This window comes from Sander vitreus, chromosome 5 (assembly GCF_031162955.1).
Source record: "Sander vitreus isolate 19-12246 chromosome 5, sanVit1, whole genome shotgun sequence".
Classification (NCBI taxonomy): Eukaryota; Metazoa; Chordata; class Actinopteri; order Perciformes; family Percidae; genus Sander; species Sander vitreus.
Genome location: NC_135859.1, coordinates 26545457 through 26572305, shown reverse-complemented (window position 1 = coordinate 26572305; position 26849 = coordinate 26545457). Strand labels below are relative to the sequence as shown.

Here is a 26849-nt window from a genome sequence, read left to right as displayed (position 1 = left end):
CTATCTGTGGAAATAAGATCAATTTCATTACTTGGTTTGTTTAAACATGCCCTGTCTGCTCACTTTAAGATGAACTGATATTGTTATTAAAGATGCAAGCAATCCTTACGCCTACTGTCTATACCTAATGTTTATAACTGACTGTAGTTGGAAATCCACTCACACTCTACTGTTTACTTATTCACTTATTATTGGCCATCTTGGCCATTTGGTGGTTGTAATGTATTGATGAACATATGCACGTATTGTTGTTGTTCTTTTTTTTGTTGTATATGTACGTTGCCGTATTGTTAATTGTATTTTTATTTGATTTATTTATGTTTTTTTCTTTCACTTCTCACGTTACGTAATGATTGTGTAATATGTTAGGACCCCCTCGAAAACGAGATGATACATCTCAAGGGGTTTATCCTAATAATAAACACATTTTGAACAAATTATTTTAAGCTTGTGACCTGTTTAAAACAAATCACTGTCTTCTTGCGACCCCTACTGCCGTACTGTGCACATAAGTGTGAGCAGTTCTACCAAAGCATAGTTTTTCTTTCTCAAATTGTTTCATTTGAAGTGTTTTTAGAGGTCTGAAGAGAGGAAACAATCCAGTACCAGTACAGAAAAAAGTATGAGTAAAGTCAGAAATAATAGAGCTAATTTTGTGCAACAGAAATCAATTATTTTTGTTCATTATACCTTTAATCGTCTTAAATAGGTCACAATTTCTTCCGAAAAGTGATTCCATACATTATTTCTTACACAATTAGAGCTATGCTGACATATTAAACAATTACATTTTAATTTTAATAAAATCTTGGAATATGTATTTGTTTTATAAAGACAGCCGAGTCAAGAATTAACCAAATGAAGCCCATATCCAGTGATTCTTTCCACATGCGTTGGCACAGAACTCCCAACCATGTTCTTAATAGTAAGCGAGTAAGTAAGTGTTAAGTCACCCACCTGGTCCCCGGACATTGACATCCATGCAGTCATTCTCAATCTCGCCCTGAGGGGGTGTGGGAGCGATGGAGGGGATGCGCAGGTCAGCGGCGTCCAGGTGCTGCTGCGTCCACTGGCGGTGGTCCGTCTGGTCGTCCACCTCCAGTATAGCCTGCTCGTCAAACTGCTAAAACAGGGACAGAAAGAGGTTAGACAACAACAACAAAAATCACAAATTATAATATAACAAAAATCTAATTTTCATTTAATTTAATTTAATTTTAACATAGATAATAAAATTATTCAAAAACAATCTTCAGAACAATGCACAATAATGTAATTTTCATATCCCATGTAAGGCATTTTAAAATTCCAGAATTAGTTTTTGTAAGAAATTGTTGCTCAAGTTTAAAAAAAAATAAATAAATATATACCTAAAAGTTTTGTTGGTGTGTAATAATTCCATTTCCTTACCCTGAAGCGTTTTGCATCCGAAGCCTCGTCTTCTCCCCATTCATTCTGGGTGTCATCCATGAGTGAAATGTCTGAGGTGTTTTTCAGTGGCCTGTGATGAAGCAGAAATCCCAGTAAAAATCCATGTTCTCTACTGCTTCCATCTCATCCGAGCCACTCACCATTAATGGTGCAACAACGCCGAAAAACAAAAGCATTGATTAAATCCATACCCCACCCCTTTGCCCCAACAAGTCAATTAATGCGCACCTAAACCCACTATATCATTATCATTAATGATCCAGGCGAAACCCCCCTTTCCCAAATTTGACTGATAACCAGTTAAATCCATTTTGACCATCAGAATTAGCCCTTCACCTGACCCGCAAAGAAACAGGTACCCAATGATACAGAGCGCCACTGGTGAATAAATGTAAACTTACTTTAATCCCACCGAATCCTCTCCGACAGGCTCACGTCTCTTCTTCTTGCTTGTCTCTGTGGTCTTGAAGCCCTCGGGGAGCCAGAGGCGCCCATGCTCATGGCGGCGCTTTCGGGCAGCCACCATCCCCACTCCGAGGAAGGCCAGTATCCCTACGCCGCCCAGGACCAAGTAGATTGGATAGAGGTCCTGTGAAGGCTGGGGGTCCACACCGCCTGGTAGGGAAAGGGACAGCATGGTCAAGACGGGCCAAGGAACGGACGGGGACCGACAGAAGATAGACCAGGACACCCAGGATCAGCCGGAGTGCTTGAGCAGAGCTAGCCCGGCTCTTCTTCACCTCACGGTTCCTACTCCAAAACACACCGCAGCCAGCACCAAGTGCCAGAAACTGACTGAGGATGCTCACCGTTTGTAAAGCTAGCTTCTACTATCTATTCAGTAATAATCAGAATTGCTAACCACTTTTTATCAAAAAAAGAAAAAAAAAGGATGGGGCGTGATAAAAAAAAGAAGGAAAAAAAAGGGGGGAACACCAGCACCTCCTCTCTCCCTTTTCAACCCAGGGTACCAAGAGACAACTTTACCATTTCTTCTTAAGAGAAAAAAAGGAAGGGGATTAATGAACTTCAAATTACTGCACGCGCTTTAAGCTGTAAAGACGAAGGATTTATTAGGATTTTCGAGATAACAAAGACTCCCAACTTCTAGCACACTCCCGATCAATTTTTCCCCTTCTCTTTTTTTTTCCACTAACGATTTTGAAATGATAAACTCCCCCAACCTAAACCCTTAGAGATGCATTAAGTCCTGGTATTACATTCAGTGAGGTGAAGGTTGCAGCAGCCCCTCACACTGTGGGATGAAGTGTGTGTGCGTGCATGTGAGAGTGTGTTATGTGTGGATGTATATGTGTACATGTCTGTGAAAGGAAGACAGACAGACACAGAGACAGAGATAGAGTGTTACATTGTGTGAGTAGGGGGGTTGGACGAGTTGATTTGCAGCAATTAACCATTTTGGAGCCTGAAGCCAGTGGATTTACACACAGAGAGAAGGATTGATTGTTTAGGCCATGAGATTCACAATTGCATTTGTTCACCGCTGCATAACAAATACACAATCAAAGAGTGGTAGGGTTAGGACCCGACCAGGGCGCAGCGGATACTTCCCGTTTGAGAGTGGAAGAGCACGTGTCTTATCCACTTGTGCATGAGTATGTATGTGTGGACACTCGTCAATCATAGATCATGTTTATCTTACATTACAACTAAACATTATGCAAACCTTTCAGTGTTTTAGATTTGTGGCTGTCTTTGTCCGACCATTTGAGGCAGCTTTTGGTTTCCACACATATGAAAGTCAATTACCAGAGTCTTGGATCGTATTTGAGGAGTGTAACTGTCACAGAGAACATCAAATCTGCATCAAAGTTTGCGTGGTAATGCAGTTTAAAAGATGAGGCTGGCGATATTCGATACGCATGATACGAATGAATCCCATAAAGACCAAAACCACTAATATGTTAGTTTGTCTCTCAAGAGTAATCTTTAAATACACATATATAGTTTTCATCATAGTGTCCTTTCACAGCTGGGCACTGCAGTTTTCAGCAAATGTTACTCAGATAGCAATACAAATTCATTTTGTAGTTTCAGGGGCGGATTAATACACTTTGGTGGCCTAGGGAGTATCTCCAGCAGCAGGATGGTGTATGTGGAATTGACTCAAAATGAACTGCAGTGCCCAGGCTCATCATGATGAAGGAACATGTCACCCAGTGCAACATGTTGCTCATTGATGTGTGTTTCAATAGTGTTTATACAAGTGCAGATTACCGCACAATGACTTGACGACCACTATAATAAATTATACATCTCAAGTGAGTTTTACAAATCTGCTAAAGGATTTTAATACCGTACAGACATGAGAAAAAAACAATGGATGGTGAGAATCATTTAGAAGATACATCCAAAAAACCTAAAACTGCAAAAATGTATTCAGGATCCGTAGTTATGGACTCACACACGCTGGTATGGCCATTTAACTCCGGTATAATATGTACAGTATATACACATTTTCTTTGATTCATGCAGACTAGTATGGGATGTACTCACTAAAGACAGCTTCAATGGTGTAGGGAACATCCAGTTTGCCACTGGAGGCCAAAGCCCCGAGGAAAGCTGCGGCATCATCGGTGCTCTGGAAACACTCAGTGGATTGCTGGAAGCACTGCCGGTTGTCCACCTCCAAGTGGACGACTGAACTATAGACAGAAGAGAAAGCACATACAGAGATTGTGTAAATAAAAAGACGGCGTGCGGTCCATGGTAAAACCTATTTTGTACACAGAATCATTAAAAATTGCACTACAGCTGCTTGGTTCTGTCTGAGGTTTCTGCCTGTTTAAAGGAAATCTTTCCTCGCCACTGTTCGACCAAATGCTCTCTCTTGGGGGGCGGGAATTGTTGTAAATTCTAGAGTGTGGTCTAGACCTACTCTATTTGTAAAGTGTCCTGAGATAACTTCTGTTACGATTTGACACTATAAATAAAATTGAATTAAATCAAAATATATTTCTGAATATTCTTGCTCACCCTTTAATCTGCAGGTGATCCAGCTCCCTCCTCATTCTTCTGCTCTCGCCTGCCCCATCATACAGGCTCCTCTTCACCACGTTCAGCATGTCGACAGGAACCTCGGACCACGAATCCACTGAGCGCTTAACGTTGTACTTCTTCAGCTCGTGTTCGTTCCCGTAGTACGGGTATACCATCATCTCGCCCTTGGTGTCCTTCCTGAATATCACATTGGTACGGAGGACGCGGCTCAGCTCTCGCAGGAAGCCAAAGGAGTTGTTGAGGAGATGCTCTGGGGTGATGTGGACCACCAGGACCAATTGGCCCACGGCCAGCTTCTCGGGCATGTTGTTGGCACAGTCCAAGCCATCCCACTCGCACTCAGCATTGTTACAGCCCTGGTCGCAGTGGCCGTCAGCGTAGTGGTCCTTGCAGTACTGGTCATACAGAGGACTGAAGAAAAAAAAGTAAAGTCAGGGGGATGCTAATTTGGATTAAATGAATGACATTTGAATTTGAGGGCCCTATTTTAACGATCTAAGCGCACGGCGTGAAGCACTTGGTGCGTTTAGGGCGTGTCCAAATCCACTTTTGCTAGTTTGACGGCAGAAAAAAGGGTCTGTGCGCCGCATGGTTCAAAAGGGTTGTACTTAGTGTCTTCATTAATTCATAGGTGTGTTTTGGGTGTAACATGCAATAAACCAATGAGAGTGTCATCTCCCATTCCCTTTAAATGCCAGGCGCGTTTTTACCTTGGTGCGTTGCTATTATGATGGCGGATTTGCACCGTAATATTTTTATTTGTAATCTTTTGCATGTTTGTGTGCTGCTGCGCTTCCCTGTGTGTGTGTAACAAACATAGTGTGCATGCACTGTGCATAAGCCTAGGTGCATTTTACTAATTTGCTGTTAAAATAACAATGAAATGCTGCGTTACTGACTTTAGACCAGGTTTTTGGTCTTGCTATTTAAACGACGTGGGCACTGGACGGGAAATTGACAACTGCGTCGGTCTTAAACTAGCAAAGACACTTGCGTCAGGCTTTGCATCGGGCTTTGCGCTGCGCCGCGCTGGGTGCAAGATAGGGCCCTAAATCTTATCTACTTTTAAGTTACAAACACCACTTACTTGCACTGTCCCTCCAGATTTTGGCAGTCAAACCCATCGTAGAGACATCCAGCGTTGTCACACTGTGAATCGCACTTTCCGTCGTTGAAGTATCGCCAGCACTGCAGCGAGGCCGAGCAGTTCTTCCACGGATCGTCAAAGTTGAGCGAGCAGTCTCCGTTGTCCCAGCCGCACGCGTGGTTGTTACAGAGCACATCGCAGAACTTGTTGTGCTTAGCTTCCTCACAGAGCGGGATGTCGCAGGTGACCTCCACCTCAGACGGCGGCGGGATGTCGTGGCCGAACCCTCCGTGGAAGCTGTAGTCAAGGATGTGGCATCGGAGTCCGTTGAAGTTTGTGGGGCAGACGCAGTGGTAGTATGGCGCCTCAGAGGTGTATTCACACGTGCCACCGTTATAGCAGGGGTTGGAATTACAGGGGCTGTCGGTGGGATACTGGCACTCAGGCCCAGTGAATGACGGGGTGCACAGACACTTGGGATTCTTGTGGCCAGAGATGCAGGTGCCTCCATTGCGGCAGTGGAGACTGCCACAGGCCTGGGCGTCATATTCACATGTGGAGCCAGTAAAGCCCTGGACAAAAAATACGAAAGAAACATATGAATTAGGATTAAAAACCTTTTTTTTAGCAAATACTTCAGAACTTATTATTTTAATTTTATATTGCAATACAAATCTTGGAATTTATCTGCGTTCGTTTCAACTATAAAAGCTAGGGCTGCAGCTAACGATTATTTTCATTGTCGATTATGTTATCTGTCGATTATGTTCTCGATTAATAGATTAGTTGTTTGATCTATGAAATGTCAGAAAATGGTGAAAAATGTCAGTGTTTCTCAAAGCCCAAGATGACGTCCTTAAATGTCCACAACTCAAAGACATTCAGTTTATGTCACAGAGGAGTGAAGAAACTAGAAAATATTAACATTTACTGTAAGAAGCTGGAATCAGAGAATTTCATAATTTCTTTCATAAACAATGACTAAAACCAATTAATCGATTACCAAAATAGTTTGTGATTGATTTAATAGTTGACAACTAATCGATTAATCTTTGCAGCTCTATTAAAAACAATACACGTGTGTGTGTGTGTGTGTGTGTGTGTGTGAGTGTGTGTGTGTGTGTGTGTGTGTGTGTGTGTGTGTGTGTGTGTGTGTACTTACAGGAGGACATTTGCAGATGAAGCCATGTGGGGTGTTACTGGCTACAGCGCAGGTTCCTCCATTGCGACACGGTTTTCCCTTACATCCATCAAACACTGTGTCACAGCGTTGGCCTGTCAGAAGTCAGACACAAAAACATTTTGATAATGAATTATGATTTCAGTTAAAGACAGCAACGTTTTCTTTATATTATTATTATTATTATTATTATTATTTATTATCAATGTATTTATTGACTATTTTCTTGGTTATTCGTTTCAGCCAATAAAATGTGAGAAAACGCTAAAATGTGTCAGTTAAAGATTCCAAAAGTTGTTTTGTCCAACCAACACCCAACAAATTCTACTCAGACATGGACTGGGAATCTAAACAAACACATTGGCAGCAGCACACATTATCAAATGCCTTTCTCATTCTCTAAACTGACACAAAATGGCGGACCAGCTGTTCACCTGTGTATCCGGTGCGACACTCGCAGCGGTAGTTGTTGGTGAGCTGGATGCAGCTGTGCGTGCCCCGCGGGTCACAGGGGTTGGAGAGGCACTCGTTGATGTCTCCCTCGCAGCGCTCCCCTACGTATCCCGCAGAGCAGATGCAGTGGTAGCCTCCGACTCGATCCACGCACTTCCCTTTGTTGAAACACTTGGGCTCTTTGGTGACTGGGTCGGTGAACGGGTTGCAGTCGTCGATGTTTATCTCACAGTGCACACCTGAGGGAGGGGAATGGTGGGGGAAGAGGGACAAGTAATGTCAGCTTTCCATCGAAACGTTCGCTCCTTAATATTTTTGCAACATGTAATCTGTGATGTTCAATGCATTCCAGGAACACTCCTGTGATAATGTTATCTACTTTACTGGTATAACCATTTTCTCTCAACCGGATGACATTCAACAACCATCGAAAGATTATATGTGAGATTAAACAGAGCGCTCTACACATAAATAAAAAAACATTGATGTAGGAAATACTGCCTCATAATTCCCTCTAATGCAAAATGTCTCATGGCTGCATTGCATTATGGTCCATTGAGGGTAAAGCCAATGGAAAAAAAAATCATATCTCTTGTCCTTGTATGATTGCAGGCTGATGCTGTTTTTTTTTTTTTCGGCTCCTTTTTAAAAATCTGGATATTTTTCAGTAAACATTGGTAAAAAAACAAATAGGTTAGAGGTGTGGTAATTGTGTCTTGACATCTTACAGGCCTTGTTACATAATATTATATGGCCTGAAGTTTAACAGAGAAAAGGTTGAAGGTGTCCAGAAATGAAACACATAAATTCAAATGGAGACTTAAAAACAGTGACAAATAAATAGAAAAAAAATTTCATGTAACATGCTTTAGTTTAAAACCAAGCAGGACATGACACAGGGAGGGGATTCCTGAAGTATTTTTTTTTCTTAAAAATCGTGAATCTAAAAAAATAACTATTTTAAGATGTGATCAAAATATCTTTCAACATGTCGGCTTTTTTGAGACACACCCAAGTCCGCTGGCACTTTGGGCTGAACTACAACACACACTCCCTTCATGTGTGTGAGAAAAATCAATGGTGTATTTGACAAGTAGAGAAAAGGATGGAGGCAAGACGGGAAGGGTTTTGCAGACATGCCCTGACTGCTTTTAAGCCCTAATTAATTAAGTGTGGAGACAAGGAGGAGAGGACGGAGAGGCAGAGTGGTGTGGAGGAGTGTGCGTGGGGTCCGCTGACCTTGGGTTCCCCGGGGACAGGAGCATTTGTAGGTATTGATCAGGTCAATGCAGGTGCCCCCGTTCTGGCACGGCTGGGAGAAACATTCATTGATCTCGTCAGAGCAGTTGGTCCCCACATATCCTGGCATGCACTGAGAGAGAGAAGGAACAAGAGAGAGAAGAAAAGAGAAGAAGAAGTCGAGAAGGAGGAAAACAAGGAAGGCAGAGGGAGAAGAGAGGGGCAAGTTTAATCAATGTCTGACAAGAAACAAAGATGTTTTTTGTTTACCTGGCTGTTTTCTGGCCTCCATCCTGCCAAGGCCAGCAGATCCTTTATTCCAGAGGAGATTAACATAACCAAGCGTTTTGTCTTCTATTTATAACCAGGTCTCTTTATAAGGACTGCCTAGAGTTGTTTTAGCTGAAAGGATGCCTGCTGTACATTCAGGCATTTAAAAAAAATTCATGACACAAAATTGAGGTTTGAGATTTAAAAATAATTTTAGATAATGTAAAAAGACCTTTGAAATGCCAAGTAGAGACTCAATTTGCAATTACAATTAAAATACATTGCATGATTGTGCTGATTGTCACTGGAAAAATTTCAACATAAAATGAGGTTTAATTAAGTTGCTGCAAGTTACTATAAAAAGTAAAATGTTATCATTATATTTAGACCTGATGCACTTGATAGGTATAACGTTAAAAAGGATTGCAAATTATTTCTAAATTGATACTTCAGTAGCATTTAAAATGCAATGTAAAATGAAATTACAATAAAATTCAAACAACTAGATGCATCGTTTTCTTTGGGTGCTGTTACCTTGCAGGTGTATCCACCTAAAAAGTCAGTACAGGTGGCTCCATTTTGGCAGGGGTTTGGAGTGCATTCGTCCACCTGCTCCTCACAGTAACTTCCAGTATATCCAATCTGGCAGTGGCAGTAGTGAACGTTTCCTGCGTCCAGACACTGACCCGAGTTACGACACAGATGGGCAACGTCAACACCTAGGCAGAGAGGATGAGACGGTGGGCTTTTTAAAAAATGTTCACCAACACACTAACTCACACTCAATATATGATCATTGTGATTTGAATATATAAAAGAACACCTTCTGCCAAACCCAGGTATCTTCCAACTAACCTCTTTGTTTGGCTGCCACCTCACAGGAGACACTTGGGACATCACAATAAAGTCCCGTCCAGCCAGTCTCACACTCGCAGCTGTAGGTGGTTCCCCTCTGCCAGCAAGATCCCCCGTTCTTACAGGGTGACGAGTCGCACCAACTAACCAAGGTCTAAAAGGTGCAAACATACAGTCTCAACCTGAATTGACTTCTACCAATTTAAATATCCCAGGAACGCTTTGATTTGGTGATTTGCAGGTCAAAAGAAGTATACAAGTCAACATGATTATACAGTATTTTAGTGTTAAGCAGGTCCTAACTACAGAATGGATGTAGGAATCAAAGGCTATAGAAACAACAGCTATACATTAAGTATCCAGGCATTCAGTTTTCAACCACATTCATCTCAGTTTGTACCTAGACATTTTGACCTGCCAATCACCAAAACAAAGTTTACTTTTAAAACACTTGATAAGAGAAGTGACTGGAATAAAATTTCAAAGACAGACAGGCTATCTCAACTTAAAGCCCCTCTCCGCCCTCCTACCTGACAGTTGAGTCCGCTGTATCCGTGTGGGCAGGTGCATTTGTAGGTGCCGTAGCTGTCCTGGCAGGTGCCGCCGTTCAGACAGGGTTTGGAGTCACACTCGTTGATGTCGTGCTGGCAGTAGCTCCCAGTGAAGCCCGGCGGACATAAACACGTGAAGGTGTTGATGTCGTCCACACAGGTGCCGCCATTGAAGCAGGAGCTGCAGAAAAAAAAGATGTTGAATGAAATTCACCAAAAACAGTTCAAGTAAAGTATTCTGCATCTTTTCAGGAAGAAGAAAGGAAGAGAGCAAATCAGAACCTGCAGGCTAATTCACATCTGATCAACTAATAACAAATACATTTTTTTCCACTAATCCAACCTTTATTTATCCAGGTAAGTCGAATGAGAACAAATTCTCATTTGCAACGACGACCTGTCACATTCACACAGTTAAACATTCATAACTGGAAGCTGCCCAGTACAACCACAGACTGATCTGCTGGTCACTGAGCAGCTCCACTGGAGCAGTTGGGTTAAGAGTGTTGCTCAAGGGCACCTCAGTGGTGGTAATGAGGGAGGGCTCTTTCACTTTTCCCCACCCAGATTTTATCCTGCCGGTCAGAGGATTGATCTAGCAACCTCCTGGTCCCAAGCTCACTTCTTTAACCTTTAGGCCACCACTGCCCAATGCCCTATTATGACTCCCCTACTAATGCCCTATTTCATATTCAAACTCCCACTGGGGAGCTGCATTGATGATGTTTAGCATTTTCACAAGTAACAGTTACAAGCTCATTTAGAATACAGACTACTAATCCTTGTGTTTACAGGGCAGCTGCAATATAAGAGATGTTGAATTCCGCTTGTGTACATCAATATTCCACCAGAGGGGGCAGTGGTGGACAAGAAAATGGGGTCTACATTAACAAGTGGATGAAAGTGAACCTGTTGATCAGAACAGATGCCCTTACTCACCAATCTGTGTACAAAATACAGACAAGGACCAGTGCTAACCTGTCTTAAAATAAAGCTGTAGGGTTTGAATATGGTACTCTGAGCTCTTGATACTAGTAAGGTGCAATGTGGTCTGTGAGCTCTGTACCTCTCAGTGCAGTCAGGAGTGTTATTTTCACAGTGGATCCCACTGAAGCCAGGCGGGCAGGTACATGTGTAGCTGTTGACGCAATCGGTGCAGTTGGCTCCGTTCTTGCACGGGTTGCTCTCGCACTCGTTGATGTCCTCCTCACACTTTGTGCCCCGAAAGCCGGGCAGGCAGGTGCATAGGAAGCCGTTCACCTCGTCCTTACAGAGGCCTCCGTTGCTGCAGGGGTCTGTGGGAGGAGGGGTGACGGAAAGCATTACACTTAGCTCAGTGCATGTGTTCTGAGGTCTTTGATAAATGCAGCTTTTGGTTTGCAATGAGTCTAAAGTAGGGCTGAACGATTAATCGAAAACGTATTGACATCGAAATTCTGAAGCCGTTATCGACGTATTTTTCCCATGACGATAATTTCGATCAATTATTCCTGTTGATAGGCCTACTTTCTCCTTAAAAACATTCTACTGCGTGTGTAGTCATGTGACTTCGCCCAGACCAGTCAGCCGCATGGAAAGCATAATGGAGGATAACTCAAACATCGAGTCCGAGTCAACTGAGCAACTTGTGCCCCAAAAAACCGCAGTGTCGGTCGTCTGGAAACATTTCAGCTTCAGAAAAGATGATTTAGAACTATGTGATTAATTATCGCTCATTTATCCTTATCGAGGTAAAAAGTGCAATTAATCGTAATTTAGATTTTAGGTCATATATATATATATTTATTAAGCAAAAGAAGTAATGGAAGAGAAACTGGAGAACGTACTGGGCTTGCAGTCATCGATGTTGCTATCACAGTTGCGTCCAGTGAAGCCTGGTTTGCAGACACAGAGGTAACTGCCCAAAGTGTTCTGGCAGGTTGCACCATTGCGACAGGGATTCTTCACACACTCTTTGATGTCCACTTCGCATGTTTGGCCTTGGTGGAGTGGAAACAGGAAGATAATGTAAATTTCACCTCTTCTTTGAAACGGTGGTGCAAAACAAATACATATGGATAACAGGATAAGATAAGACAACACTTAACTGATTCCCAGGAGGGAGAATAAGTATGTACAGTATGCATATAAACCATACATATACTATATATAGTTTTATTGCTTTAATCTATAGTATTCTATTATATTTGTTCCTATTTTTTAGAGAAAGGCACATCATCATTTCACTGTGTAGTGTATGTGACAAATAAATGTGATTTTATTTCTGATTTGATATAAATACACACAAGAAAAGTACAAATCCTCTGCACAGCATACAATTCAGTCAGGTGTTGGTCAAACCCAGACAAAATGTGAAAGTATCCAAAAAGAGAAAAGGATGTGTCGCACACCAAAACTCAGCTCTAGATAAGACCCATTCAAATTGTTTTTCATTTATTCTAGCACTTTTTCAGGTCAGTACTAGAAAAATACTGAAATAAATGAACACATATCTGAAACAGAAATTTGGATTTGGAATATAACAGCCAGAAACTGGAGTTCTGTACTCTAAAATGGGCTTTTTTCTGTAACAATAATATCTGCACATAGCAGAACTGTGCGACCTTTCCGCTGACAATTAGCAATAAATAGTTCCTGTTGGACACACAGGTATACAGACACTAATGTTTACCTTGCCATCCTTCAGGACAGACGCAGGAAAAGCTCTGATAGTCCTCAGACTCCTGACACACTCCTCCATGCTTGCAGGGTTTGGAGCTGCAGGGTGCCATCAAGGTTTCACAGTTCTCTCCTGTAACGCACAAACAAAAACGCACACACACACACACACACACACACACACACACACACACACACACCTTTAATTAAAAAAACATCATGTAGGAGTCATGAACTTGGAGATTACCCAACCCAAATGGACACAGAATCATCTTTCAATCAGAGCTATCAGAAGATTTTAGCCAGGTTCTGTCAGTGTTAGAGGCCTACGGAGACATTTCCATATCTGTTTCCACAACACACGGCTCACACAGGAAGCCGGCTCCAGTTTCCTGCCATTGTAAAGCCATTTGCTGTTCTGTGAGACAGGAAGCAGGCAAACAGGAAATGTGTCAAGCACCCTGTTCCCACCCCGGCACAAGCAAAGGCCTTTTATTATTCAAAGTCCTGTGGATTTTTCCGAAAAGACGACTCGACAAATACAAGAAAATGTGCCCTTAGACTTTCCATCATTGTCTGTTTTGTCAAATAATAAGTGAGATGGCATGAAAATATTTTCCAGCTCTCTTATCAGGGATACTTGTGTATCACAGAAGAGCAGAGAGTGTCAGAGGTTCGGTGTCTTTGAGCCCTGAGGAAGTCTTGCTGTTGAACTTTACTCAACAGTTATTTCATCCGCCACACATTTTTCCTCTTTTGCCCAATAACTTAAAGCACACAGGCTGTGGAAACTGCCCCCCCCCCCCAAGGAAGGAAATGCCAGAACACCAGGCCAACTCAAGGGCGTATCAAATATTTTCAATAATATTTTAATACCCGTGTAAGGCAGAATACAGTTGCACTTGTAGCCTGCGACGTCGTCAATGCAGGTCCCCTGGTTGAGGCAGGGGTTGGAGGCACATTCATTGATGTTGGTCTGGCAGTTTGGTCCTGCGGTTAGAGTGGACAATATATTACACACACTTCAGCTGAAGGTCAGCAGTCAATTGGTGTTTGTTTGGATGACAAACACACACTATATAAGCCAAAAACATTGTCACACACACTCATCCACACAAATACTGACCGGTGAAGCCCATGCGGCAGGTGCAAACGTATCCACTGGTCATGTCCTTGCAGGTGCCTCCATTCATACATGGGTTGGATTCGCACTCATTGTTGTTGATGTCGCAATTTTTACCGCTCCAGCCAGAATCGCACAGACATTTATAGCTGACGGGGAGAAAATGTGGAAAAATCTCAGGAATAAAACCCTGTAGATGCATTCAGTGCAAATGCATGTGCTGATTGTTCTGTAATTTCGCAGTGTATTTTTTGCAGTGTCTTGGACCCGTTTGTAGAATGCCTCACCCATTGATCTTGTCCTCACAGTGACCGTGAATGCAGGGGTTGCTGAGGCACTCGTTGACCTGGGAGAAGCAGGTGGCATCATGGAAACCTTCTGGACACCTGCAGGTGAAGCTGTTGATGCCATCGATACAGGTGCCGCCGTTGTGGCAGGGGTTGATGGCACACTCGTCGATGTTGATGTTACACATGGTACCTAGGAGTAAGGAGAGGATACTACAGTCAGGTCCATAAATATTGGGACATCGACACAATTCTAATCTTTTTGGCTCTATACACCACCACAATGGAGTTGAAATGAAACGAACAAGATGTGCTTTAACTGCAGACTTTCAGCTTTAATTTGAGGGTATTTACATCCAAATCAGGTGAACGGTGTAGGAATTACAACAGTTTGTATATGTGCCTCCCACTTTTTAAGGGACCAAAAGTAATGGGACAATTGGCTGCTCAGCTGTTCCATGGCCAGGTGTGTGTTATTCCGTCATTATCCCATTTACAAGGAGCAGATAAAAGGTCCAGAGTTCATTTCAAGTGTGCTATTTACATTTGGAATCTGTTGCTGTCAACTCTCAATATGAGATCCAAAGAGCTGTCACTAACAGTGAAGCAAGCCATCATTAGGCTGAAAAATCTAAACAAACCCATCAGAGAGATAGCAAAAAACATTAGGTGTGGCCAAATCAACTGTTTGGAACATTCTTAAAAAAGAAAGAACGCACCGGTGAGCTCAGCAACACCAAAAGACCCGGAAGACCATGGAAAACAACTGTGGTGGATGACCGAAGAATACTTTCCCTGGTGAAGAAAACACCCTTCACAACAGTTGGCCAGATCAAGAACACTCTCCAGGAGGTAGGTGTATGTGTGTCAAAGTCAACAATCAAGAGAAGACTTCACCAGAGTGAATACAGAGGGTTCACTACAAGATGTAAACCATTGGTGAGCCTTCAAAAAACAGGAAGGCCAGATTAGAGTTTGCCAAACAACATCTAAAAAAAGCCTTCACATTTCTGGAACAACATCCTATGGACAGATGAGACAAAGATCAACTTGTACCAGAGTGATGGGAAGAGAAGAGTATGGAGAAGGAAAGGAACTGCTCATGATCCAAAACATACCACCTCATCAGTGAAGTATGGTGGTGGTAGTGTCATGGCGTGGGCATGTATGGCTGCCAATGGAACTGGTTCTCTTGTATTTATTGATGATGTGACTGCTGACAAAAGCAGCAAGATGAATTCTGAAGTGTTTCGGGCAATATTATCTGCTCATATTCAGCCAAATGCTTCAGAACTCATTAGACGGCGCTCACAGTGCAGATGGACAATGACCCGAAGCATACTGCGAAAGCAACCAAAGAGTTTTTTTAAGGGAAAGAAGTGGAATGTTATGCAATGGCCAAGTCAATCACCTGACCTGAATCCGATTGAGCATGCATTTCACTTGCTGAAGACAAAACTGAAGGGAAAATGCCCCAAGAACAAGCAGGAACTGAAGACAGTTGCAGTAGAGGCCTGGCAGAGCATCACCAGGGATAAAACCCAGCGTCTGGTGATGTCTATGCGTTCCAGACTTCAGGCTGTAATTGAATGCAAAGGATTTGCAACCAAGTATTAAAAAGTGAAAGTTTGATTTATGATTGTTAATCTGTCCCATTACTTTTGGTCCCTTAAAAAGTGGGAGGCACATATACAAACTGTTGTAATTCCTACACCGTTCACCTGATTTGGATGTAAATACCCTCAAATTAAAGCTGAAAGTCTGCAGTTAAAGCACATCTTGTTCGTTTCATTTCAACTCCATTGTGGTGGTGTATAGAGCCAAAAAGATTAGAATTGTGTCGATGTCCCAATATTTATGGACCTGACTGTATATAATTCAGCTATATTATCTGGAGTAGTCTTAAAGCAGCAGTTCTCCATTTTAGTGAAATACGCTTATTAGCTTATACGAGAGGACTGATACGACTCTTATGTCTTTACATTAAATATGTAGCCGGAGCCAGCAACCGAATAGCTTAGCTTAGCATAAAGACTGAAAACAGGGGCAAACAGCCAGCTTGGCTCCTTTCAAAGGTAAAAAAAATCCCTTACCAAAACTTAAGTGCACTAATTAACACATTGAATCGTGTTTGTATAACCCATACAAAAACAACGGTTTCACAGGGGAATATGTGTGGGACTATTTCTTATCCGGGTGCAGTGAGGAAGTCATTGCTCCCGGCCAAGAAATAGTCCTTCACATATTCCCCCATAAACGGCATGTTTTTATTTTTTTACCTAGCCAGCCTAGCTGTTTTACCCAGTTTCCAGTCTTTATGCTAAGCTAAGCTAATCATCTACTAGCTGTAGCCTCATATTTAATGGACAAGATATTAAAGAGGAATTGGATCTTTTCATCTAACTACAATAACTTCTGCAACATGTCAACAGAATGATTTTGCACTTTATGTGAAGTATTATTTTAAATACTCAATGCCAACTCACACAGAAACACACAAAGCTGCCCACTACACAATTAAGTCTATATCTCAGTGCAGCGAATGTATCAATTTCCAGAAACATGAGGGGTTTTAGGCCCCCTTTTGTCGGCCACTTGAAGCGTTGACGCTATTCAGCATGGTGCCACACATAACATAAAGGCAGCCCATTTAGCTTTAAAGCAGGGACCGGCTTCCAAGCTTTTAAAAGCTCAACTTTCAGGAATCTTTCAGGGAATCCTTTCTCCTGCTCAAATCCCAGGTGACTGTGTGTGCCAGTGTGTGTGTTTGTGTCCTCTCTTTGTAGGGGAGGGCAGCTTGCAGTGTCCTAACAGCAGCAGGTTGGGGACAGGGTAAGTGGAAAGTGACACCGGTCGAGCCTCAGAGGAGCATGCTCACTCGCCATCTGTCACCCTCGCCCTCCCCATCAAGACCCTTCGTCCATATGTTCGACGCTCCAATCCTACACCTTAAACACTCATTTTGTCTTCTGGTCATCTGAGACAGCAGCTACGTTTAACCTGTCCTAAGTTAACTTTAAGATCACAGACAGCCTTTCTGCAAATTAAAGGTCTTCAACGATTCAACAGGTAGAGAAAGAGAGTCATCTCCACCACAGTAACAAGGATGTACTTTTTATATCGTAGAAGGAAGCAGCAAAATAGCTAACTTGGCTACAAAATATGCTTGCATAATTCTTCTCTCACAATGTCCAGCTTCCCACTTCCTCTTCAGGAGGCAGTAGAAGTTTCTACTCTTTTAGCTTTTGTAGAGAAAAGATGACAAAGAGGTTAAGCTGAATCCTCTACCATATAACCAACTCTCCGTGTACAGGTTGCTTACCTGTGTAGCCGGGTTTACAGGCGCACTCGTAGCCATCGATTTTGTCGATGCAGGTCCCATAGTCACAGGGATTGCTCTTGCAGTCGTCAATGTTGATTTCACAGTTGATTCCTGTCAGAAAATTGCTTTCAGTATCCTCAGATTTGAGAAGAGAGTACTGTTTGCATCATCTATTTGTATGTGTGTGGCGATTACCTGTGGTTCCTTTGAGGCAGCTGCAGATATAGGCGTTCTCTTTGTCCTGGCAGGTGCCTCCGTTCCTGCACGGCTGACTCAGACACTCGTTGATGTTGGTCTCACACAGCCGGCCGGTGTATCCAGGGTTGCAGTGGCAGCTGAAGGAGGCCAGACCGTTGATGCAAGTGCCATAGTGGCACGGTTCAGAGTAACACTCGTTGATGTCCGTCTCACAGTGACTCCCAGAGTAACCTGACGAAAGGGTTGTTTTCTTTTGAACTGATGTACTCATTTTTTATTACCTTTGTCATGTTTTTTTTTTTTAATTGGGTGTATTTCACTTTTTTAATTTATTTTTTCAATTCGAAACTTCCCATTCCCTTTTTCAGAGAGCCTTAAAAGTTTCTACTTCTCTAAGTTCAGCGTCTATTAAAACTTTCATACCTTCAGTGCACTCGCAGGTGTACTTGTTGGGGCCGTCTGTGCATTTGGCGCCATTTTTGCACGGTGTGCTGGCACACTCGTCAATGTCTATCTGGCAAAGGTTCCCACTGAAGCCTGAAAAAACAACAAGAGGGAGTTACTGTGTGCATGTGAGCATGAAGGAGATGATGATGTGTGTGTGTGTGTGTGTGTGTGTGTGTGTGTGTGTGTGTGTGTGTGGACACGGCTACAGTGTTCTCACCATTTCAAACCAAAGTCCCACTTATAATCCTGAGCCCTTACTATAAGAGCTCCCAACGAATCAGAAACCTGCATGTTAATTAACAACTGCGCAACACTACAAACTCTTTATTTTCCCTTTCACTTCTTTTTAGCATGACTCCAAAAGGAGACGGCAGATTCGTTCAAAGCAGGGGGAGGGAAGAGGGAGGGAGGGAGGGAAAGAAATGAAGAATGAAAGTTGCGAGGCCTCCTGACCAGGGGGTGAAAGACAAAGGAGGGCCTGTCTGCTCAACGCAACGCCAAACTGAGCCTGTTGCCTCCTTTGTCCCCCAAAACTTTTCCATCACAATGTGCATTCTCCTGTCTTGCTTTCACCCCTTCTCTAACCCCCCCCCCTTCCACTCTCTGCCTGCCTCTAAAGAGAACCAGCGTGACCTTTAACCCTCTACTATTTAAACTCGTCATTCAAAATCAACCAGCAGGCTTTCTTTTTCCTGGAGTTATTCTCATCTCAGATATTTCTATTCTCGTCTCCACTCTGTCACATGATGGTAGAGTCCAAGGACTAGTAGGATGTTGTCCGATGAAGAGATACAAGTTCTACCCCCCCTCTACCACAGCAGGAACACACAGGTGGTTTAAGCTAAAAAGACTCAGAGTTGCAGCTAATCCGGTGAGGAAATATTTGTGTAACTGGCGGCGAGCTGATTTCTCCCAGTGGACTTTGCTGAAACCATTCACTGACGACTGCAACGTAGACACAGTGGAGACGTGCATACATGCGTGTTTTCAGTTACACACATATGTACATACAAATACATACAAACTGTGGTTAGAAAATATCTGGGGCTCGAGAAAAAGTTGCTAAAAAATAACAAATTTGGTACCACTTTCTAATGAGACACTAATGGGTTTATAAGTCAGAACTACTGGCTTTATTAATGGATAATACATAATTTACTAATGCTAATGTAGAGTTCTGGAAAATTCTTTTGGATTTTTTATTAAGACCTTATCCTTTTAGCCCCATGTATGTTCTATTTTTTTTATTTATTTACATTAATAAGCTATTAGTTACAACCTATACACTATTAAGGGTGACTGTCCTATTAGGAAGTGGTACCAAACATTTATTTTTTTGCCAGTATTATTTTTTCATTACAGTATGTTTTTAATATGTGACATACAGTATATCTCTCTACAGTATGCAGCCAGACAACATATGATTTTGGCACTTGAAATGAAATGCTAACCACACATTAATTAATTTATTTTTTGCCAAGATGTAATGCAAAAGTTACGTTTTTTTCACAGTTCAGGTACAGTGCCGTATGAAAGAATTTCTCCAGATGCGCACGTATGCATCCACACACAAAGCTGAAGCAGAAATGTAAGCATGCACAGGCATGCACACACATACAGACCTCAGCAGCCAATGAGGGATTTATCCCCAGACTGCTGGAATCAGACATTTCAATGGCTCTCAGTGGGGTTTCCATGGCTATTCCATGTACAGAAATAATAAGAGGGGACCCTCGCCTCAGGCCTGGCTCACAACGGGGACAAATTTACATCTCAAGCAGGGCGGTTAAGACCCCTTCCCCTTCTATACCCCTCCCTTCCTGCTTCAGCATAACAGTCTGTGCGCCTCAACACCCCCCACACCCCTCCCAAAACAACACTTTGTGCTGCTTCCTCACATAACCCTCTCTCACTGTCACACAGAGTTTTCTTAGGCGTTAAGCTCTTCACTCTTGTTCCCTCTCTATCAATTCTAAAGCTTCCTTGTTGGGGTGTCTCTTTTTTTCCTTCTTTCCATTTTTCCTTCTTCCTTTCTTTTTTCTCTCAACAGGAGGAATCCTGCTTCTCTCCTCCCAGGCTGCCTTTGATCCACCCAACTCAGAGCTTCTCTATTTTCACTCTAAAAATCACTTCCACCTCAGTGATCCCAATGAAAGAATTCAAAACAAAAAAACACATTTGGAGTGTGTAAAGATCGTTCCTCTGCTTTCTTCTCTTCTCTCTATCCAAGATTCAATAGTTGCATTCCTTCACCTCTGAACAGAACATCAATACCTCATGTCCAAATAGCGTAACCCCAATGGCATTTCTGGTATAAAGGACTGAAGCAACACAGTAGCTGCCCTCAAATTAGACAAAACGACTACCTCATTCGTCCCCACAACACAGAAAGTGTCATTTTATAGTACCAGCTCTGCCTGCTATTATTAGCTCTCTCTTGTTCCCAGTCACAATCAAAAGTCTTGTTTAGATCCAAAAGTTTCTGCTCACTCATCAGACTTTGTAAAAGGGATAAGAAACTTGTTTCAAATGTTCAAACTTCCTCAAGCCTTTCCCTATAGATTTTTCCCCACTCTCCTCCTTGACTGCTGCGTTCGTTCTGGGCTACCCGGGCCTGCGTAAGCCTGCCTCAGGGCTGGGATTAGTGCCCGTCCAGAAAGGTGTTTTCCTGTGTGTGTGTGTGTGTGTGTGTGTGTGTGTGTGTGTGTGTGTGTGTTTGAGTGAAAGAGAGAGAGAGAAAGAGAGTAAGATAGAGAGAGCGAGATCGACCTCTGTGCCCCCTGGCCCCATGCCCCCCCCCCCCTCCTCTGCATGCAGCAGTACAGCAGCCTCACCTATGGGGCACTGGCAGTGGAAGGCGTTGATCTTGTCGATACACTTGCCGTTGTTCAGGCAGGGGCTGTTGGCGCACTCGTCCGTATCGATCTCGCAGAACTCCCCCTCGTAACCTGGCCAATTGGCAAGGGACAACCGGGAGGGAGATGGATTGGTTAAACAGAGGCAGAGAGAGAGGTTCACACTGTTATACAGTATATACTGCTGCAATATATTTAAGTTATGCACAGAGGCCATATAAATAGTAGGAATCCTAGTGAAATTCTTAACTATAAGTTATAGCTTTAAGGTCATCAAATTGCTTGTTTTGTCCAACCAACAGTCCAACAAGAGATATTCAGTTTACTTTAACATAAGACAAAAAAAAGCGGCTAATTCCTTCATCAATTATGAAAATAGTTGCCGATTAATTTCTGCCGATCATGCTTCAGGAATGTGTTAAATGTTACTAAAAGATATAGTCAGATACCTGAGTATCAGTATTTTTCATAATAACTCAAATGGTCTTACCTGGCATGCAGATACAGTGGAAGTCTCCTATTTGGTCAAGGCACGTGGCCTCATTCATACACGGGTTTGACATGCACTCGTTGATGTCCAGCTCGCAGCGCGGCCCCATGTAACCCCGCTGGCACTTACACTGGAACGATCCATTGGTGTTTATACACTTCCCTCTGTGCTCACACGGGTTGGAACCTGTTTAAACAAATTAGTACTTTAACTTTCACTGTAACAGGCCGTCTTGTAGCAATCAAACTGTAAAGACATGATTTAGGTGGTTTAGTGTTGTTTGACGAAGCCAAACCAAAGCCTTGAGTGTGTGTGATTACGGCAAAAACACCCCTGAGGGTGTTATTTACTGCGATTATGGGCACCATTGTGGGTACCAAAGTACCAATAATAACAGAAAAGAATGAGCTCGTTTTGTGGCTTGTACAAAAGGTTGAAAAGCTCTTCTTGACAGTAGTTTAGTCAAACAGCTCTGTCAGATTGCAAAAGTTAAAATGTGTCTTCAATCATTCCGATTTTTGGGCTGAAACTAGACAACAAACAGAGTTTGCAGGTCAGGTAGTGGGAGTTTTACCCAGAGAGCACTCGTCAACATCCTGATCACAGGAAGCTCCAAAGTATCCCGATGGGCAGGTACAGAAGTGATTTCCGCTGACGGGGTTCGTGTCACAGTTGGAGCCCTTCTGACAAGGGTTGCTGATGCAGGCGTCGTCCAGCTGGCACAGCAGTCCTGATACACAATACACAACATGGACTTTATAATACTTAACCAAATACCCTCCCGTACAGTATAAAGTATTCAACACATGTATAAGTACACTTGGCAACATGTATATAATCTGGAACAGCACAGAATTCACGTCAAAGATTCAATTTTATTTGGGGAAGAAAAAAGTAGGTTAAAAAGATGTCCCTCCAGTAAAACAAACTGATGGCAGTGAGAAGTTAACTGAATGTCAAAATGTAGAAATGATCTAATATGTCATCTGTAGACAGTAAAAAAACAAACTAATGGTTACCAAGGACACCAAAACCACAGAGACACCAAAGATCAGCATTAATACATTTGTCACTTTCTCTGTATGGAGCACTGGTGTTGACTTTACAGCCTTTCGTTTTAATTTGTTACTTCCTATGCCCTTCACACCTAACAATAAAGTGTAATTTCGTAAAAGACAGCTAATCTAAAGAATGTAAGCGTATACAACCATTACATTTCCATATAAAATAATTTTCTTTTAAGCATTAAAGGTCCAATGTGTAGAAATTTCTCCCATCTAGCGTTGAGATCATATATCGCAATCAACTCTCTCGCACCACGCAGTTCAAAGTACGTATTACAGCTAGGGTAGCACACACTGGACCTTTAAGAGCTAAATTCCCATAAATTAAAATAAACATGTAAGTACCTGTGCGGCCATGGGGGCACTCGCAGTAGAAAGAAGCTACGCGGTCATGACAGGTGGATCCTTGGTGGCACGCAGCACTGGCACAGTCATCAATGTTCTCGCTGCAGTCGTCACCAGTCCAGCCGTTCACACACACGCACTGGTAGCTGCCGTAGGTGTTGTGGCACGTGCCGCCATTTTGGCAGGCGTTGGGCATCAGCTGGCACTCGTCAACGTCCTCTGTGCAGAGCTGACCTGTGGGAGGACCAGGGATCAGCAGGTTAAAGTCCACTTATATCCTAAAACTCTTTTCTTCTGCGCCTTCTGGTTTACTGTCAAACTTTTTTACAGTATATAAAGTCACCAGGGCTGGGACGATATGCTTTTCTGCCAATTTGATTTTTTCACGGGTTTTACATGAGTGCCAATTCGATTTCTATTGAGATTTTCATTTGTTGCGATCCTAGAAGTAATGCGATTCCATAATATTATTGTTAAATAGTTTTTTAAATATTAATAGTATTGTGATTTTCTTTTCCTTCTTTAACAAAACAAAAGTTGAATAATACACTTCTAGGAGATGATACATCATGAGACATTTCTAAAAACTAATTGTTTTCTAAAAAAGAATGAACATCACATGTCAGTCAGTAAGTCTGACATTTATTTCATTTGTGAAGAAGTCCATGACATATTTTCAGAATTTTCTGCTTTCGGTCGGTTTTGCTGGCAACGGATATGATGTAGTTGCTGTCAGCGGTACTGTATAAATATATTATTTAGGTGAATCATTGGGTAAAATAAATAAAATATTCTAGGGAAAAGAATCGATTTTAAAAATCATTGCAAAAAAAAAAAATATTCACTACGATTCAAGTGATAGTAACTTTACTTTTTTTGTACTAGAACATCGCTATACAAACCTGTAAATTCTGGTTTACACTGGCAGTTATAAGTGTTGACTCCATCTACACATGTCCCGCCATTCTGGCACTCGTGACCTGGACAGTCATCAATGTTGTGGTTGCAGTTTTTTCCCGTAAAACCTGAAACAAAGAGAGAAATATATGTAACAGGCTCCTAGTGGGAGGCTTCAAATCTTTAGTTAGTCATTTCTACTCCATCTCCCATTTACAACAAACGGAGTGAAACTTCTCTACAGTTAAATGTGGTCAACTGTCTTTTTCCCTGCCAAGAAAGAAGGCAGCTGTACCCTCTTGAGGTCTGTGGTAACCTCGCCATGTAATAGCATCCACTGTGCTATACAGTTACACAAGAGGCAACCACTGGACTGCACATGTGGCATGTTGAGTAATAAATCAAAACCAGTACAAGTCATCAATGCCACTGCCAAAAGTCCTTTTGGTCATCTTCCCGAAAACCTTTATGGCGTTTCCTAAACAATTGTTTGTTTACTTCTGAATTCAAGGCATACAGCTAGTAAAGCCGACTGTTACTGTTACTTGAAACGTGTGCAACATGTTATAAGAAACTGACATTTCTGCAAAACAAAATCAGTGTTTGTTGCTTTCAACCACTGTGCAGTACCTTCACGCAAATACAGTATATTCAAGAGAATGTGACAAGATTTTATAATTCATCAAGCAGTAACTCCTTTACATCATTCATTACGGCTTCACACCTAGAATAGCATTTGTGTTTGTTTAAATTAATAAATCATAAATATTTTGGTGTTTTAAGGCAGGGTGAAATATAGGGAGGTGACACGTAACAACGGCCCCTAGCTGGACTTGAATTGGGGATGGCGCATATCCCAAAATACAGCTTTTCTCCCTTATCTATATATAAATATATAAAAGAAATTCTGTCAACCTTTATCTTTCCTGAAAATGCTTTACAATTATGAAACAGTGAGAAAGCTTTCTTGATCATCAACATTACAAGTAAGAAACGAACAAGGCACCATGTGGAGAACATGTTAGGCCTCAAATGTACTTCCAAACTAGGGCTGGGCGATAGGGAGAAAATCAAATATCACGATATTCTTGACCAAATACCTCAATATCAATATTGCAGCGATATTCTAGGGATGACAACTGGTGCTTTAACAAAATATCTTCACACTTAGATTTCAGATAAATAATCATAAGTAATGTGGACATAATGTCTAAGTGAGGAAAAGGCAAATAATAGAACAGCTAGAACAGTCTGGTAAGTTCAGAAAAGTACATCACTTTACTGTAATGTTGCCTTTAAAACCAGTAAAAGACAACACTTATGTCATATCACGATATTACGATATCCAAAATCTAAGACGATATCTAGTCTCATATCACGATATCAATATAATATCGATATATTGCCCAGCCATACTCCAAACAATTTTTCCTGAAAAATTGGAAACCTGCATTGTTTATATCAATGTTTGCTAGCTTGGAGTCCTCTTCTTCCCTGCACTTTGCTAATGCTTTTCTAGTTTGCTTGGCATATTACTAACATCTGTTGATCAGTGGATTAGTGTGAAACCACTAGCAAGAATGTGAATCGTGTCACTCACAGTGCTTTTGTCCTCTGTAAGTATGCACAAGATAAAATGGGGACCCACTTATGAAAACATTGCTTCATAATGATGCTTCTCCAAAGGAGGAGCAAGAGAGTCGGTTAACTATCTGACATTTTAAGTGTAAAATATGTTGGGGAATAGATTTTTTCAAGGATAACAAAAATAATAATACAAAAGGATGCTCTTTCAAGGAACAGCTTGTTTTGGACTTAATGGTAACAGGCAAAAACAAAGTTTTATTCTGTGCGGAGGTCTATATTCCCAGCAAGCTTTGCTTTACTCCGCTATGTGAAAAGGATGTTGTCCTTTGACCATTTCCTTATGATAAGCCCCGATGTCTTCCTGCTCTGTCTTGTTCACACACTGTACACACCAAAGCAGAAACACACACGTATACTATGTACGCACACACACAAACACAAGCAGGAACAGCCCTGCCTTGAATGACATCATTGCTTAGCCAGCAACTAGCAGGCAGTAACATTTAAATTCAACTTGAGAGACTTCAGTAACACAGAGCATTTAATAAGCTGACTGATATCACACCTCAGTAATTTCTTTAAAAAAAAAAAAACAGAAACGTTTTAAAGTATGTACAAATACTCGGCTATGATTAATATTTAGTTTATATGTTTTAAAAAAAAAAAAAAAACTCTGAAAAGCACATCTACTCTTTCTCTGTCATTATAAAATTCTGGATCTGGCCTCGCACACTGCCCACCACCGCTGCTTGTGCTAAGTTGACCGGTGAAAGGGCAGTGCGCATCAAGATGGCAAGAAACATCAGAGAGATTCAGCCATACATGTTTAAGCCTCTTCATTCCCTAAACGATGCTGGTCACACAAGCGTTTCATTGACATAGATTGAAATGCCTTACAGCTGATCATAACAGTAAAGACCTCCTCTAATGTAGCACCCAAGCCATAAATCATGTGTAATCTCCATACCTGGCACACAGGAGCATTCGTAGCTGGTCTCTCCCTTCTGGATGCAGGTGCCTCCATTTTGGCAGGGCGACGGGTTGCAGGGAAAGTAGCGGCTCTCGCAGTGCTTGCCCATGTACTCCTGCGGGCACTGGCATTGGTAGCCGCCGAGTTCATTGATACACACGCCGCCGTTCTTGCAGGGCGAAGAATTGACATCACATTCGTTGACGTCCTGTTTGCAGGTCTTTCCAGAGAAGAAGGGCGTGCAGGTACAGATGTAGTGGGACTCAATGGCGGAGCACTGGCCACCGTTGGCACACGGATTGGAGGCACAGGGGTCGGCTTGTTGGCACAGTTTACCTGAGGGCACAGAGTAATGCTGTTCTAGTATAGGCTGTGCTAGGCTCTTTTCTCAGGGTCAGAGGTTTCTACTGATTTTACTCTTACATCATGAGACAAACAATTCTCTACTACCTAGTTTAACAATTTCATCTGAGACAATGGTCATGAAAAGAATCAAGTGTTTATCAAAGTTATTCTCTG

The 26849-nt window shown here is 42.1% G+C and overlaps 1 protein-coding gene across 2 annotated transcripts in view; it reads right to left on the bottom strand.

Moving 5' to 3' along the window:
• notch1b (notch receptor 1b) overlaps positions 1-26849 on the bottom strand; it is a 47285-nt gene that overhangs the window by 5463 nt on the left and 14973 nt on the right. Inside the window, exons 4-30 of one of the 2 annotated variants that reach the window (XM_078251299.1) lie at positions 26328-26666; positions 23779-23901; positions 22877-23110; positions 22042-22197; positions 21468-21653; positions 20957-21070; positions 18099-18212; positions 17673-17906; positions 17478-17588; positions 14156-14348; positions 13872-14017; positions 13622-13735; positions 12759-12878; positions 11914-12066; positions 11154-11382; positions 10067-10268; positions 9537-9690; positions 9216-9400; positions 8412-8544; positions 7154-7411; positions 6702-6814; positions 5540-6111; positions 4429-4863; positions 3949-4097; positions 1833-2046; positions 1411-1501; positions 958-1123 (exon numbers count right to left, since the gene is read on the bottom strand). In XM_078251299.1, the coding sequence (XP_078107425.1) occupies positions 958-1123; positions 1411-1501; positions 1833-2046; positions 3949-4097; positions 4429-4863; positions 5540-6111; positions 6702-6814; positions 7154-7411; positions 8412-8544; positions 9216-9400; positions 9537-9690; positions 10067-10268; positions 11154-11382; positions 11914-12066; positions 12759-12878; positions 13622-13735; positions 13872-14017; positions 14156-14348; positions 17478-17588; positions 17673-17906; positions 18099-18212; positions 20957-21070; positions 21468-21653; positions 22042-22197; positions 22877-23110; positions 23779-23901; positions 26328-26666 (5238 nt within the window). The remainder of the gene's footprint in view (positions 1-957; positions 1124-1410; positions 1502-1832; positions 2047-3948; positions 4098-4428; positions 4864-5539; positions 6112-6701; positions 6815-7153; positions 7412-8411; positions 8545-9215; positions 9401-9536; positions 9691-10066; positions 10269-11153; positions 11383-11913; positions 12067-12758; positions 12879-13621; positions 13736-13871; positions 14018-14155; positions 14349-17477; positions 17589-17672; positions 17907-18098; positions 18213-20956; positions 21071-21467; positions 21654-22041; positions 22198-22876; positions 23111-23778; positions 23902-26327; positions 26667-26849) is intronic. The other variant, XM_078251300.1, reaches the window with a different exon arrangement.